The sequence below is a fragment of the Cavia porcellus genome, unplaced genomic scaffold, assembly GCF_034190915.1.
Source record: "Cavia porcellus strain 051 isolate PalLab524CR breed Dunkin Hartley unplaced genomic scaffold, mCavPor4.1 scaffold_12, whole genome shotgun sequence".
Lineage (NCBI taxonomy): Eukaryota > Metazoa > Chordata > Mammalia > Rodentia > Caviidae > Cavia > Cavia porcellus.
The window spans coordinates 69,432,170-69,449,895 of NW_026947495.1; the positions used below are offsets into that span (position 1 = coordinate 69,432,170).

The window sequence follows — 17,726 nt, forward strand, 5'->3', positions numbered from 1 at the left end:
GTCCCTGGGCATCACACTGCAGCCTGGGTAAGGAAAGTGCATACTTGGCTCAAAAGCCAGAATAACGTTTTGCTAACAACCAGGACTCCTTTTATTAGGAATTTTGGAGCACTAAACTGCAGAAATCTAAATGACAATGACCAGATCCACGCGCAAGCCTATAATTTAGTCCAGCTTGAGTATGTAAGTGTATAGACATACATGGACACAAATACAAATATAAACCCGAATTTTTGCACATTTCACTGTCCTCTAAGTGACAGCATTTTTTAAAGATATGCACCTTTTAAGAATAACACCATAGAGCATAATATATACATGGCCAATACGGCAAGTCCAATTTATTATGAAAGAAAAGAGAGAGAAAAAAAGGACTTTCACCAATGGGTTTATTTTGAAGGAAGCAAATTAAACAGAACTATGGTGACAACAGCAGATGTCTAGTTATAATTCACCTCTCTAATGCTGATTAATATATTCATGAACACATCAAATATATTGCCAAAAGAAAAACACTACTGTTAACACCCGAAGGACTCCTGGTCTCATTTGTGCTTCTCAATCAGGCAAAATGTTCTTTCCTTGGCTACTAACACTATTTATTTTGCTTCCTGCCAATCTTGAAAACAATTCATCTTGTGTGTCATTTCCTCATAAATGCTTCCTGGTGCTTGATTGCTTTGCCTGTGTGGCATTTGACTTCAAACTTCCATTTTACGTTTATAAACATTTAGAACTGTCTAAGCATGAGGAGAAAACCCAAAAGGCATACAAAAATAAGGTTGCAATTAGATCAGTAGAGTATGTTTTACAGCATACCTGGCTTTTTGCATGCACCAGAAATGTCTCTTTACATCCAATATTGCATTCCCGATGTGAGTGCAGAAGTTGAAATTAACATCAGGGGGACTCCAGCAAAGAAGCCCTGGTATCAACATGTTTAATTTACTATTATTGCAGAAAAACAGTTTTTCCATGATTAGTGAAATAGGAAACATAATATATTCCGGGATCTAACCCCAAACCATTTAAAAGGTGGGGGAGGGGGAGAGGAAAACAGAAACAGGAAGTAGTATCAGTTACCACATGATTTTTGTAGTAAACAATAGAATATACGTGCAATAGTGCAATTTTCCTTTGCTAGTCCAGCAATGCAAGTCTTAGCAGGAAATCCATCAATGTCACTCTGCCTCTCGGGGTTTAGTTCCGTGCTTGCCGGGGGTTAGAGTTCCTGCCAGACTTCTGATTCTGAGTGGGCTCGCTGACACTAGAGTCACTTTTATTCAGTCCGAGATGACGGAGCTTCATGTCCCAGCGCTGTGAAATTCAAAAGAGAAAACAGCCACACGCATGTATCACCAGAGTCACCATTTCCATGACTAATGGCTGGATCAGACTGATCTCTAAGGCATTTTACTGGTTTTCTAAAAGTATAAAATACACACTCCAGGGTAGCAACGAATCTGGTACTATATGAACATCATGCTCTACATTTAAAATGCACAAACTTGTCCATCAATAATGTAGTCAATGATACTTTCATACTGATCCTTCAAACTAAAATATCCATGTCCGCGGATGGTGATCCACGTGTGTACCAGTATCTGTGGGTGTTTCCTGAGATAACATACAAATGCAAGATTTACATAGAATATTTGAATAAAGGACTTTTGTTTTTACTTCTCCCTGAAGATATTTAACAAGAAACTGATTTCAGCAGTGACAAAACATGTCCCTGAAACATTTTGCTAAGTAATAGCTATCGAGTGTAGCAAAGAAAACAGACAAGATCCTGCCCTCAGTCTAAGTTTTATAAAGCAAGCTTCACAATGTTTTTCAAAGGCAGCCACTTTCACATCAACAATAATAATATCCCTGGCATGTCATGCAAGAAATTGAATGGAATGTTATGTCACGGGGGCGCAGCTAAGTGAGGAAGAATGACAGCTGTAGTGCTCGGGGTTCAGTGACAGAAATCACCTGTGGATCTTGTTGAAAATGTAAATTCCTACTCAGGAGGTCTGGAATGGGGCCCGGGATTTCCACAGCTAACAGGCTGCAGGTGGCATCTCTGGTGGCCGCCTCAGCCACCACACTTCACACAGAAAGATGCTAACATCAGATGGCCCACGTTCAAATTCTAACCCCATGACTTACCCTGCAACATCGCCTGTGTTTAATACACTTTTCTGATTCTACACTGGAATCGAGGACAGAACCTACCTTATATGATTACTCTGAAGGTGCAAGAAAAATGAATAAAGTCCATAGTACCTAATAAACCAGGTATTACTGTCCTTCTATTACTGAAAGTCTTTATTTTAGCACGTTCTATTTCACAATCTTACTGTTTCCATATTTAGAAAGTCTGATTCTCAACTCCCCAAAAGTAATCCAAATATCATGGTTTGAACAAGCTGCTATAACAGCCTTAACTATCATTTTCATGGAAAAAAACATTAAAATGTCTCTTTTAAATACTTGACCTATCTACTCAGAGCAAAAATCAGCTGAAAAAAAAAAGCAACTTTGACTAAATAACATCCCCCATAAAATTAGTTTTTAACTCTCCGGTTGACCAGAAAAATGAAATAAGGATCGCAATAATTCCAGCCAAAGAAAGATTTTCTATCCAAACCCTTTGGCTTTGAGTATGTATATACAAATTAAAAACTGTTCAAGCCCTGGGTTTATTTCTTCCCATTATTATGTTTAAATCCAGACTCAGGATGTAAATGATCTCACAATAGCTCCGTGAGCTCCCTGTAGAAAACAATGAGAAATATGTGCACTTATTAAAAAACAGGACCAACAAGCCCCGTGTCCCACTGACAGCACAAGCAGGGCAGCTCCTTACAAGCTCTGCAGCAGAGATGCTGAAAGCTCTTCCAATTGGTACAGGAATTTAGGACAAATTCCTGTTCTGCATTAGCAAGCAGAAAACCAAATTAAAAGGACAGTGAGAGATTCCAACGTACCGAGGAAGAGCCGCCTCTTTAATAAACACCAAACTAATTGCAGAGAGATGGAAGTGGAGAATGCCCACAAGTCTGCACTTAAAACACATCTCGCTTTTTTAACAGACATAGTGGAGGGGAAAAGGGATGATTGTTTCTCCCTCCAAAATAATGCCCTCCACATTTCTCTCGGTCACTTAAATTCAAATGTCTGCTGTGTGGAACACCAGATGTATAAGATCAACTGCCCAAGGGTGTTTAGCTTATCCTGTAAATGTTTCCCAAGCCTTCAAACTGGCAGAGGGAAGAGGATGTATTGTGTTTGGTCCAGTTCCCGCTCCCCACCCCCACCCCAACACACATCCTGAGTTCCTTTCTCCCCGTGCACTTCCCCCCAACATTCCTCCTCTTACAGCAGATTCCCTTAGTGCAGAAAAAAATGACATCTTTGATAATAAATAATTTACTACTTGATTTTTGCTTATGTACTCCTAGAATCTAAGAGTGACTGGATTAAAAATAAAGTTGGATTATTGTTCTAAGGACCTAATTTGGTCAGATATTGTGGCTGCACCTCGTGCCTGTAGATTAGACAATCTTGGCTTTTTCCTACCCACTGTTTATTTCCTCCTTCTCACAGAAGTGTAATTTGCTCAAAGAAACAATATATCTAGCTTTGAAAACAAAAACATGTCATTTCCCAGCTTCCTTTGCAGCTAAGAATGGTTATAACACCAGGTTGTGCCCAGAGCTCCTAAGGCAACACTGCTGGCTGGAGCTCTTTGAAATTCCCTCCTCCTTCCCTTCTTCCTGGCTGAAATTAAATTTGATTGATCTTGTGACCTCCAGGGAAACATGAGGATAAGAGCGGTAACTTACATGCTCACAGACCAATAAGCTATCAGAAGTTTGGGGTCCTAAGGATAATGTAAAATCCATGTTATTAGGACCAGATAAACTACTGCTAAACTCCTGATGAGAAGTTAGAGTAGCTGTAGTTAGATCCCGATACACATTCTGGGAACTCATTCCTCACAACCATTAATGATAAACTCAGTTCAGGGCATATTAAGTTTCAAAATACACGTATCCTCATGTAATTGAGGGTAGTTATCTCATTTTAAATAACAGTTGGCCGTATTCTACTTTTGCTTTCCATGTACTGCTTTACTTTGAATGAAATATAGGTATAGGCTTACCTTAACTTTTTTACCAAGCCGATCTTTCCATTTCTCTGCTATGGAGCCTTCTACCAAGAGTAATCTGCATTTTTTAAACAAGCAATCAGTTGTGAAAAATTAATGCACATTATTGAAAAGTGTAAAGCATCAGTGCAAAAAAAAAAACTTCATATTTTTATTCTAGAATAGGAGAACTAAGTTTGAAGGCAGTAACTTATAGATAGTCATTTGGAAGTCAGGCACTACTGCAAGGAACAGATGAAGCTATGATCTGTCTCTCTGGGAAAATACCTATAAATTGCACACTCGTACTCTTCCGTGCAATATACGAAATTGAGAGCTCTACTTAAAACCTATCTGTAATCCTCAAGAAAGCAGAAAGATGTTAAAGGGAGCCTTAGCACGGTAACATCTCTACAAGAAATGCAGGAAGTAGACAGGCAAAGACATTATTCTGCCTTCTTCAGACCGGAGTTACCTGGAGCGTTCCTCGTCTTCGTAGCCCATGATGATATACTCCTCGTTAACACTCAGCGGCGGACACAGGCAGCCAGAGCTCGTGTAGAGGCTGACAGTGTCCCTCGGAATGTTCACCAGGGACGCCTTGAGAATCTCCTTCACCTCCACCACTGCAGTCACGTCGTGACACTTAGTCTTTAACTCTTTGACTTTAGCCCGAATGACTGGAATAAAGGACGACATCGCTGGTTTAGTAACGTGACGCACAACACACGTCCCCACTCAAAAGACAGGCGAGCTTCTCTCCGGTCAACTCCTGTCCACTTCACGTTCACTGAGTGAAGAGGAAAAGTCAAACACATGTTTTTGCCTTAGATGTTAGTGAGGTAAAAAGCTAAGCCACTTACTTCCTCTCCTCATGCTGTCCAACCTGTGTGTCTATATAGACTTGTGTATCTGTATATATTTGGGTATGTATACAGAGGGAGATATTTGTGTGTGCATGAATTTCATTATGAGAAATCCATTTATATAATCAAAGATAGAATAATTTTTCTCCAAATTTTCATTTTAGTTTCAGTATACTGTCTTTTATACTCTCCTTTAGTTATACTGAATCTCCCTGAATAAACGCCATGGCCATCAGACCTTGTTCTCCATCTGCTTGGAGGTCGCAGCGCTGACACTGTTCCTGGCTCCTGTGATCGACCTCGTCCTAACAATACAGTACAGGCACGCGCCACCCCCACTGGCATTCAGTTTGTCTTCAAGAGTCAACGTCACTTCTCAAAATAGAGAGGTTGCTTTCCACTGCGAAGTCAAAGTATCTGATTTACACTCTGGAACACAACTTTCCTGTGTCTTTCCTTTAGACTCCCAGTAAATTAATTTGTTAAAGAAAGGTTTTTCACAATACTAAGAAAGAAGTAAAAATGTCAATTAGAAACAGTCAATAGCTGTAGCTCAGAAACCCTCATTGAACTAATTCAAGATTCATGGATGTTATGCAGCAGAAAACACAGTTTACCCAAACGAATCCACTTTTTGAAAGCTTCTCATGTGTGAATCTTCAGATCACTTTATCTGTAAACCTCTCTATGTGTTTTAGGAGTTTGAGAATATAAAGAATTAGAAAAACTAATCCATGAAATTACTACATCATGTACCCATCGCTGTTCAAACTCCATCACAGAGACTTAATATCCCACCAGTACAGCATGCATATGACAAAAATTAAATTACTGATTTATCTTTAAATATTTAGGATAAAAGTTTATCTTGGGTTCACAGGTATTTTAATCTTTAGAAATGAGAACTTGTAGCAAGCAAAATATAAGTGCCTGGCCGTCCCTGCCTTGTTTGAATTTGCAAGTGGAGGCCTTTCCTAATGTTCTCTCAATCCTGCGTTTTAACAAAAGATAAGATTGCTTGTTTTGAGACGTCATTTGGGAGAATCAAATGATAAGTTCTTGACCCTGGCTAGCAGACATTTTTTTGTGTCCTGGCTTAAATGAATGTGCTTCCCATCATCCATCAACCATTAGAGATTAGTGAACTGTGTAAATGTTCTCAAACTAATGATTTATTTACCCAGTGTGTCTACTATTTTTATTAGAAATTTTTAGCACATGTACCCACTCCAAAATAAATATCTCTCTACAAGACTTACTTTATTAGTCAAGTAATTTCATTAAAATTCTAGTTTTTAACTGAATCGGAATGAGGCAGAGATTTTTATCTGAATTATTCCATGCCCCAACCCCCACTTTGTTTCTCGGTAGATACATGCAAATATAGAAAATAAAAATCAAGGTATTTTCCAAGTAAAAACGTGTTTCTTCCTCAGAGATTTTCCTCCTGGCCTATCATCCCAGTCCCTGCCTCCCCTGAAGAATTCCCAGACGCGTGACAACCCTTAAATGATACAGAACCTGGTTAATGTTTGGCTATAAAAATAACTTCTTTCTTTCTCGTTTTATTTTACAATATTCACGTCTGTAAGGTCTTGTCTTTCCTGTAACTCATAACCATTAGTATTTCTATTTCAGCTTTTAACAAAAATAACAGCACCAACCACTACAACATTAAAGAGGGCGAATAAAGTACAAATTAATAGTAAACAAAACTAAGTAAAATACAAATGACTACATTTCTGACATTAAATTTTTTGAACTTTTACTATAGCTATACTTAAGGCTCATGTAGCATTTTTTAACCTGGCACAGGCAATCTGGAAATTAAGAGCTGCCTTTCCCCTGAGTTTCTCACATCCATCTGCCTAAGGAACGGGTCTGATAAGGGCCAGGCATCTGACTGCTGCAGCGTGTGACCATTCCACCTTGGAAGATGCGTCCATTATTGACTAAGCAAGGCTAAGTTCCTTTAAGATGAATAGTAAACAAAATAAATAAAACCCCCATTGCAAAAAGCCTTGGGAAATGAATGGCATTTGTTTTAAAGAGATTTAATTACACCAAAATCTTTCTACTTTATATTTTTTCAATACTCAGTATTTCCAAAGATTACTCTTATTCCTTTCTCTCTTTCCAATTCCCAAAAACACAGAAGTGGAAGTAGATCTGCTCTGTGTGTCCTATGTCTTCTACAGCAGCCTACAGAAACACAATACAATGCTCCTTTGAATGATAAAGTTCACTTTGAAAGTCTGTTTAAGTGCTGTGTTCACTTAGACTCAGCATCCGTGGTCTCGGGCAGAGAGAAATGCAATCTTTATTAACTTCATAGACGCAGGCTAAGCATTTCTAGTCCAAAAACCTAACCTCACAACCTCTTCCCATCAGTGTGACATCAGAGGTAGAAAATACCACACCTGATCCCATGCGGTAGATCATATTCAAAATGCAGGAGCACTAAAAATAGTGCATACATTACCTTTGGACAGTATGCATAAGGTCTATATGAGATATAAACGTATTGTGTTTCAACTTGGGTTCCAAACTCAAGATGTCTCATTACATACATGTAAATTTTCCCAAATCTGAAATTCAAAATACACTTGGTCTCAACTATATTGGATCAGAGATATCTAATTTGTACTACTATAAAAAAATACAAAAAACTCCACCAAAATGCCTATGGAATACAGCAAATGAAAAAACTCTCAATAAAATATCTATAGACAGGGGCTGGAGGTTTAGCTCAGCGGCATAAGCACCTGCCTTGCAAGCAGGCAGTCCTGAGTTCTATCCCGGTACTGATAAAAAAAATATATAAAAAAATTAAAAATTTTTAAAAAGACAAAAAAATCTATAGACTACAGTGAACATTGACTATTTCCATATTTTATCAACTGGAACACTCATAATTGACCCTTTAAAAATGATGGTAATTGATTTATAACATGAAAACACACCCACACCCAAAAACACACTGTGAACACCTGAAAGCATAACTTAAGCCATGTAGTAATCATTGATGGATTCACCATAATGCATGTGATGGGAGGCTGTGAAAATCAGACACCACAGCAGCGTGGAGACCCCCAGCTCCCACCCTCCAAGGACAGGGCCAAGGGATGGGTAGCTTTTCAGTTAACATTCTGTTTATCAGAATGTCATCATGTGAGACCAAGCTGGATCACAAAACATCTCCTCGGCTGAACACCAGCAACTTGTGCGCAGAGTTACTTCGCTAATCTGTCGGTATTCTCGTCTGGCTGCATTACTCGAGGAGGCCAACCCGGACCCCTTGCCCACCCTCGCGTGGCCTGTTTACACCAAAGGGGCTCAGCGGGCAGCTGCAGAGGCAATGAGCTCGGGTCCTCCGCAGCCCCCCGGGGAGGGAAGAAGGGCCCGTCCTTGGTGGCGCTCCCCTCTGTGTACCGAGCGCTGCTGCAGAGAGAAGACCCGGCATCCAGCACCTGTCAAGAACCTTGTCCAGGGCTGGGGATTTAGCTCAGTGGCATAAGCACCTGCCTTGCAAGCATGTGGTCGTGAGTTCAATCCCTGGTGCCGGTAAAAATACAAAAAAAGAAAGAAAAAAAGAAAAAAAAAAAAAAAAAAAAAAAACCTTGCCCAGATGAACCATTTTAATGGACTGGAGCAGGGAAGGATACTCCTAATCATGCCCTCTCTTTTTTTAATCTCGCGGTTACTGGGGATTGAAACCAGGGCCTTTGCACTGAGCTACATCTCCAGGCCTTTATTTTATTCTGAGGCAGAGTCTGACCAAGTCACTAAATTCCCCTGGGCTAGATTTGATCTTGCAATCCTCTCAGCCTTCCAGAGTACTGGGCTCATAGGCATATGCCACCACACCCAGCTGAAACTGTATCCTTAAACTGCTACATTCATTTACATGCGTGCAAGTGTGCACATGCAACGCGCACACCCACACACGCGCACGCACCACGCTTAACCGCACTGTGCTTACCGTAGTTGTAATTGTTTCGGAAATAGGTCTTCTGCGTAGCTCTAAGCGGCTTACATTTGCAGCGTTCTGAAAAAACAGAATGCTGGGATCAGTGCTGCAAACTCAGGGGCAGTTCATGTCTTTGTGATAAATTTGTCTTCAGTTCAGCATTTACTGTATTTTTTAATCATAGCTCAGAAAATACACAATTATCTCGGAAAATTGTTGATTATACATAGAGCTTTCCCTCAAATAGCACCCCTGAGAAGCTCCTTTAGAAATTCAACGGTAGGTGTTTTCACTGCTGTGACAGAGAATGAATAAAGAACAAACGAGTCTGATAAAACCTGCTAAGACAAGTTGTACTGAGAAAGTTTTGTTAGCACGAGAATGAGTAAGAAAAAGCAGGAGCTTCTGATGACCTCTTGGATTGCATTTTCCAATCACAATAGGTATTATTCCAGTTGAACCTGCGCGGAAGCAGCTGCAGTCTCTGGAAGGCTGGCGTCTTCCCTGCCCGCAGCAGCTGCAGAAATACGCGTCGCTCCCAGGCGTGCATCGCGGCTACCCTGGCCCTGCTCACCATGCACAGCCCCTGCCCGCCTTGCTCTGCGGCTGAGTTTTAAATGAGGTTTCTCTAAAAATCTCAGCCCAGCAAGCAGTGGGCAATGACAACGCTTGTTGCTATTTTGAAAAAGGCTGGTGACTTCTAGAGAAACTCTCTGATTAGCAAAAGTAAACTCTCCATCTAAAAGAAGGAAGAAAGTTATCTAGTTCCTGGCTTCTCATATATATAGTTGTTTTGTTTTATATGAAAATGTTATCATGATACACATTTTTAAAGACATTCTTAAAATGAGAATATTCCTGAAGAAATAAACGTGTTAGTGTTCAATTTACAATTTATCTTTCTATAAATATGGACTTGTTTTTTAAATTTAAAAGTAAATATTAAAAATAATACCTTCAGCCAGGCATGGCAGCACACACCTGTAATACCAGCACTACGGGAGGCTGAAGCAGGAGGAGTCAAGTTTGAATTTGGCGCAAGCAACTTAGCAATAGCCTGTCTCAAAAACCTAAGTAAATAAATAGATAAATAAAAGGCTAGGGAGGGAACTCAGGGCAAAGACCCTCGGTTCAAGCACTGGTTCCAAACAATGACAATAATACATGCAGCGACTGAGGATGTAGCTCAGTGTGAGAGCTCTTGTCTAGCATGTGTGAGGCCCTGGGATTGATCCCAGCATCACAAAATAAGTGAAGCAGTAATACAGGTAGGTAAATCAGCTACACAACTGTAATTTTTCAGAACTCTATCCATGCTCAAATAAAAACCTTTTAGCAAAACAAATATATATATATATATATATATAGAGAGAGAGAGAGAGAGAGAGAGAGAGAGAGAGAGAGAGAGAGAGAGGGAGAGAGAGAGCACATAAGCAAATGTCACTGAGTTTAGTCTAATTTAGTGGTGTTATCCACATAATTTTGCTTCAAGAATAAACAAATGGATTCCAGAAAATTTTCTCAAGCAGAGAGGTTTTTTAAAAAATTATATAGTAATTTAGAAAGATTTAAAGACGGTATTCACATAGCTACACCCACAATTGCACATACATAGACTTCTGCCTGCCTAACAGCTAAGGAGCTAAGTAGTTATTGTTGTGACCAACTTCTGCATAACCATCACGCACTGACTGTGCCTGCCGACGTCACAGGGGACAGTAGGACACGTCATATGTACTGTTTATGGGCTCTTTGCAGGCCCTGGTCTCTAGCTCTTGCTGTAAGCCTGCACCTCTCTAATTCATGTAAGTAATAGCTCAACAAATTAACAGAGTAATAAGGAGGAGTTTACCTTTATACCTACTAAGTTCAAAGGTAGTAAACTTCCGTGTGTATATTTATGCTCACTCAACTCAAATATATATTATCAGATGGCGTTCATGAAAAATGTATCTTAGATCAATAGATCTGAAGTATTTGTCTTCTAAATTATGTTTACACACACAAATATACTCTCAGAAGCCAAAGAACTAGGAAATCACAAAGAAGCATGGAAGTACTGCCTGCATTATTTCACTTGTGTCTGCTGCTCTAAATCAGACTGTAACAAGTTTATTTTTTTTCTTTACCACCAAGAGTTGATTTTTTTTTTTTTTTGTCTTTTTCCTTTTTATCAGTACCGGGAATCGAACTCACAACTGCCTGCTTGCAAGGCAGGCGCTTATGCCGCTGAGCTAAATCTCCAGCCCCAAGAGTCGATCTTCTGATGCTCAGACCTTTCACTGGGCCAACAGCATTACCATCACTACTAGTTTCACTCTTCCCCCAGCTTCCCCATTGTGTCAAGTGTTTAAGTTTTGATGTCCATCGTAGCAAAATGACTTGAATTCACCCCCAAATTATTACACACTGATTTCTTTGTATTTCACTGTTGAGAAGAAAAGTTTATAAAGGAACCTGTCTAACTTGGTGTTTTATCTGAAAGAAAAGTATTTTAAAAGTTGAAGGCGTACACTGAGTGCTGACAGACATGAGCAAAGTATTAAGGTTAACAATGCACCTCGAAATCTAGAATTAGAGGCAACGCCCCAAGTTGTGGGACCTAGGGCAACCTCACAGCCTGAAGCAACGACAGCGGTGGCCAGGACACTGTCTCAGGAGGTCTTCTTTCCGTCACTCCTCTTGCTCAGTTATTTCAGCCACTCCCCTAGCATGACAGATTTCCTGCCTCTCTGCTCAAGAACCTGCAGTCTGTTTATTATCTTAGTAGAAATAGGAGCTCCTCACCCTGTACAACAGTCCATGGAACTCAGTCTGCACTGGGGAGCTACGCCCATCAGACCCCTTTGCAGGATAAACAGGCTCACTGGCTCACCCCGAGGCTCCTCCTGAGCCTAGTTCTGGGGGGAACCAACACTGCCCTTTATTCCCCATAATATTAGGCTCATTCATGCACTAAAAACACACGGATATGGCATTTAATACCTAAAGAACTCTAAGTACCTACGATTCTTCCTGGATCTTCTCCAGTCTGGGTTGGAAGCTAAGTGTGATACAGTTTCCTAATGAGCCCTGGCCTTTGTTGGAATTTGAACACTTTCTGGTCTCTTCCAGATCTGTAAGACTGTAACTGACCTCACCCGACTCCAAAAGCGCCATATCCTTAAAGTGCCATATCCTTTCACGTAGCTTGACTTTGGTAGAATATTATCTTTGAGTGGGTATTTTTCCAAGTTTCTAGGAAAAGATTTTAAATCTGGGCTCAGGATTTATTGTCAAAAAATAGGTGATGGAATCCAATTCCGTTTATGCTAATTTCCATTGCGTGTCTTTTGGCCTTTTCCAATCAGGTTAGAGTTTATGTAGTTTTGATTTGTACCAAACATGCCATTTGTTTGGATCCTGGCATTTGACTTCTGCAAAACACCTGTGCTCTCTCCCTCCATTTTAACACGCACAGCAGCAGACCGTAACTATTTTTAAACAATACTTTAAAATAAATGCTCATGATCTGAAGATCTCAATCCTTAAATCTGACCTTTTTGAGATCCATGTCTATACATTCCACTGTCTAAAGAGGTATCCAAGTGTGTGTCCTTAAGTAACTTTAAATGTCTGCTAACATCTGTCAAACCACAAAACTGTCTTCTCTTAGGTAGATGCTATCGTGTCCTTTGACTCCACAACCCCAGGATTTTCAAGATCCTCTACATATGACATGAGACAGGGAAGGAGAACACTGGTGAGCACTATCAGTCACTTACATAATAGTTCATTCACTCACTTTATACTTAACGGGCATCCACATTTCTGGTACATCCACAGCTTTGATATAGGCAATGAGGACACACAATGAACCATGCAGACAACCCCGAAGAGGACGCCAACGTTGAACAAGTCATTACAATAATTACATTTATTGTCCTGTGTAATCTATGTATTGAAAAAGCAGTATGAAATGAGAACAGGTAACTTAATAACCTAAACTGGTCTACCCCGCACTGTCCTCTAAGGAAATGGTATTTAAACTTCAAACCTAGAAGATGAGATACGTCCATCCAGGCAGGAGCTACATCTTGATATATAAAATAGAGAAGAAAAAGTCCACAGAGGAGACTAAGAAGGGGCTTGTGGAAGAGATAACAGGAGGTGTAGGGTTCCAAAGGCTGGAAATAAAAAGGGTGTTTCAAAGGGGAAAGGTGGGCCATCCTCTGTGTCGAGGACCCTCAACCCCAAATTAGTTCAGACATAAAAGGGTCCACTGAATTTAATTAGCAAGGAGATGACAGGACCTGAACAAAAGGAAGAGCAGGGCTTGGAAAGCCTGGACGCTTCACCCACGATGTGAGAGGCCAGGGGCAGCGAGGCAGGTGGGGACGTAAGCCTGTTGCTGAGAAGATGAGGCAGTTCCTTCGGGGGCTTTTACTGTCGCATCAGCAGCAGACAAAGTGAGCTCATCAGCCTATGTGAAAGGAGGAGCCGCCGCGGAAGACAAGATGAGGGGGTTTGCGGAGAAAGAAATATAAAGCCATTATTTTGAATTGAAAATCAAACTTTCTAGTAGAGAGGATTCGCTGGCAATGCTGGCTGGCTATTTACATTTTTTTTTATCCTGAACTCAAAGCATGTCAGTTGCCCCTGTTGAGAATTTTCCAGGAGTCTACAGCAGAGGAGGAGAAGACCAAGGAATTGAAGGACTGATTGATGTCAGTACTGGAGATTAACTCAAGGTCTCAGCAGGCAAGTGCTCTACCACTGAGCTATATATGCCCAAATTTATTTATTTATTTTTTAAATTTTGCAAACTTTGCCTTGAACTTGTGATCCTCCTGTCTGAGCATTCCAAGCAGCTGTGACTGATTGATTGACTGACTGATTGATTTTAGTCTTTGGAACTGAACTCAGAACCTTGCATTTGCCAGGCCGGCACTTGTGCCACTGAGCTATATCCCTGGCGCCAGCCAAGATTTTTAAAAATGTACCACCATGGCCAACAAAGGTATCTTTATGGGGAGGATTATTACTTGAGACAATGAAGTCTCAAGTCAACAAGGAGGCTATGCACTGATCAGGAATAAGTGGTAATTAATGAGCTGTCTGGATGGCATTAAAAATATATATATATAACAGTCACATGCCTGTAATCCCAGCACTCAGGAGGCTGAGGTAGGAGGATCACTGTGAGTTCGAGGCCATCCTGGGCTACACAGTGAGTTCAAGGCCAGCCTGAACTGCACAGCAAAACCGTCTCAAAAAGAGAACAGACAAAAAATAGCAGTGATGAATGGTACCACAGCAAAACAGCTGCAATGACAGGGAAGCAGGCAAAGGGTGGAGTGGCTGAAATCAGAGAATAAGGTTAGCACCACTTCTGGACAGCGAAGTGCAGCACTGCCCATGAAAGAGAGTGGCTGGGGTGGACCAAAAGCCGCTGAGGAAAGACATCAAAGCACTAGATGGGTGATTACTGTACCAAACGGCATCCGGGACAGACGCCACGTGGAACCTGTTCGGATGGGCCTGCTGTACAGAGCAACACAACACTTGGCCTTCTGGAAGGTCAGTCCCACTCTGCCAAGAGAACCACGGAGATGTGAGAACGGCCTCGGGTTCCTCCCCTAAGCCCAACCACAGCCCCTCTGCCCCAAATAACGAGTCATGGAAGGAACACTTCGTGGAAAACCTACAGGGTCGCACTGCTCCGGGGACATCAGAAAACGAAGCAAACCATCAGAACCCTAGCATCTTGACCCCACTGATGAAAGGAAAAACACAAACAATTAGAAGAATCAGTGGAATCAGAAACTGAGAACTATAGCAAAGCCAGAACAATATTTAAAAGGCTAGAATTTAAAAATCTTATTGGGGTTATGATCACCAATGGATTTATTATAGCAGAAGGGATAATGCATGATGTACAACACCCAATGGGTAAGTCTAAAATAAAATTAGAATAAGCAAAAACAGCAAGTCATAAACGATGTGCTGTATGATTCCATTTACCTGAAGGTGACAATCAGACAACAGAGATTCAGAGTAACACAGTTAAAACTGTACTTGGCCCACAGGCACAAGGAAATTTTCTCAATGGAAAAGTTTCTTGTTTTTCTCTAGCTGATACTTAGAGGGGTACACACATTTGCCAAAATTCAATGTGACACACGCTTGGGACTTATACATTTTACTGTAAGGAAATTGAATCTTAATAAAGTAGCATTACCATAAAAATTCATATAAGACATTCCTCCCATTTCCCATAAAATGAAGTGTGCCAAGACTTAGCAGCCATTCATTATACATTTAAAATAATATTTATTTCCTAACTATCTACACGGGGTAAAAATATCGTATTAAATTTTATCTTGGGTCGGGGCCGTATATGGAAAATGTGATGAGGTTGACTGGTGAACCTAGGGAATATAATAAGGCTTTAAAAAGCAAAAGTAACATTTGCTCAACTTAGCTGTAAAAACAAACCTCAAATATTGTAATAAAGGACTCAATTCAGAGTAATTTGCACTTTGTAAAAGGGAATTGCTTATGGATGAGGGCTAACACTACTAGTGGGAAAAGGAAATTCAATTTATCCCTTTAGGGGATAGTTTTGGGGAAAATTTTACGTGAACTACCTTTCACAAACTTGCAGGAATGGAGGGTCATTCAGAATATGCAAATATTGGAAGAATCAATGCAGTTTTAACCATTTCTCCTTCTGACTCTGAAGTGTTACGTTTCATGATAAGAAGCCAGTCAACAAAATGACAAAATGGACTTCACGGTCTGTCGAATGTCATGGGTCTATTCAACGCCAAACACATACAAAAGAGGCCAAAGGGAAGGGAAATGCTGTGGCCTGCCGCCTCCTTGGCCTCGCGGCCTTGGCCCGTGGTCTGCTTAGATTGTCCCTGTGCACTAGGGTCCTGACCAAAGATGGGATGCATGCGTGAACTGAAACCAGCTCTGAATCCTCATACTGGGGACCTACGGAAATATACTGCGCCACAAACTAAATCAGAAAATCGCAAGGAGAAAAATTTTAAGTGAAAACATTATTTTAGTTATCAAATATGTTTACCTGAATTCAAATAAGACACCTAGATAAAATTATTTATCGGTGGGAAAAATGTGATACTGTTTCTGGGAGGGCGATCAGAGCTACCAGTCACAGAAGTAGCAGTGGACTCCAGAAGAAATCACCATCAGGAAAGCGGAGAAGAGGGAAGGGAAGGAGGCCTGAGATGCGCCCGGAGCTGGGGCACAGGAGGAGAAAAACTAGGACAAGTTGAGTAGTAGCTGAAGGAGAAGGGTGAGGAAAGAGAACTGGTTAAAAGGGTCAACTGTTGTAAAGTAGCGGACTACTTCCAAGCCGCTATAACAGTTACAAAAAATACTATTTACCCATCATAATCTTTTCTGGGGACCTTAGAAGTTGTCCCAAGTTAATTCAGCATCTGTAGTCCGTAAACATTTGCAGAAGGGAGTGCAGAGGTCAATACAATCTGATTTTATATTGGGAAGTAAACCAGAGATTTGCTCATGCTCACAGAGTTCATTAGTGTCAGAGTTTACAAACCATATTTCCTCTCCGGTGGAACTGGTGTGCTTTTAAACGTAAACACTCATATATATTCATTGTCATCACAAAACATAAGAGCAGGAGAATTATTCTTGGAGTTATTTTAATTAAAAGCACACCTTTTCTCTGAACCATCTGCACATCTGTCACAACTTTCTGTGCTGATTTGATAAACTGACTCAGTGGAATGGAACTAATTTTTTCCCTACACATATATTCCACACTAAGCAAATAGAGAGGGTCCAGTCCCCACTGTGATAGGATTTACAACAGTAACACACATATAAATCAGAAGCTGCCCAGTCATTAGCTCCAAAAAAGAACAAGGAAACTGCTCCGCTTTGAGGCAAAGAATAAATTAACCGGAGAGAGAGAATGTCTTCTCCAAATTCCAGACACAAACAGCTTGACACTTTGGAAAGGGGTCACGGTGCGGGTTACAATGTTTTCGTGCTGTCTTCATTTCCTGTTTTATCATGATCCAGCTCAGCTGTTCAATTTCTCCCAAATATCTGAGTGTGAACAAATTACCTTTTCTTTTTGGAACATGTAAATACATCAGTGGCTTTTTTTTTCCTCACAAACAGAATGATTTTTGGTTTTACCTGTTTGCTTGTTTCCCAATATAGCAGGGAACAGGAAAACTTTTTTTAAGGAACAGTAAACTCCAAGCCCAGCAGCACTGCATGGTCCAGGTAGTCTTCCCTGCTGAACTGCTCTGGTGTACTGCTCATAGTGTGGCTGGAATCGTCCCTCTCCACACACTGAAGCTCTGTACTACTCTACATTACCTTCGGGACAAATTGATAGAGCCCATTTCCACTTGACCAGAACTTGTGACTCAACAATTGCACTATTATACAAATGAGCCTTTTTGCTTCCTTTGAGCAAACATAACAGGGAGGGCACTATTAACATCCCGCATTGCTGGACACAATGATTTCCAACTGCTTTCTTGACACTGAGAAACACTTTCAGTCACATCCAGTGATTAGCAAAGTGACTCTTAAAAAGTTCTAACTAATTCTACTCACTCATGTTTTTAATAAGACAAATGGTTGCTGGCGGTATCTTTGGTGTATATTGCCTTAGATCAAACGCTTTCTCCCTGATAAACACTCAGGGGAAATCAACAGTGAAAACTTTCCCAAGTGAATGAAAATTGTATTTCAA

General features: G+C 40.6%; 1 protein-coding gene across 1 annotated transcript in view; it reads right to left on the reverse strand.

The window, feature by feature from the left end:
- Positions 1–372: 372 nt before the first annotated feature.
- The window catches only part of Frzb (frizzled related protein), a 29,404-nt gene continuing 12,050 nt past the window's right edge, over positions 373–17,726 (reverse strand). Inside the window, exons 3-6 of the mRNA XM_003478496.4 lie at positions 8,990–9,055; positions 4,617–4,821; positions 4,157–4,220; positions 373–1,317 (exon numbers count right to left, since the gene is read on the reverse strand). Coding sequence (XP_003478544.1) covers positions 1,201–1,317; positions 4,157–4,220; positions 4,617–4,821; positions 8,990–9,055 — 452 coding nt within the window. The 3' untranslated portion in view covers positions 373–1,200. The remainder of the gene's footprint in view (positions 1,318–4,156; positions 4,221–4,616; positions 4,822–8,989; positions 9,056–17,726) is intronic.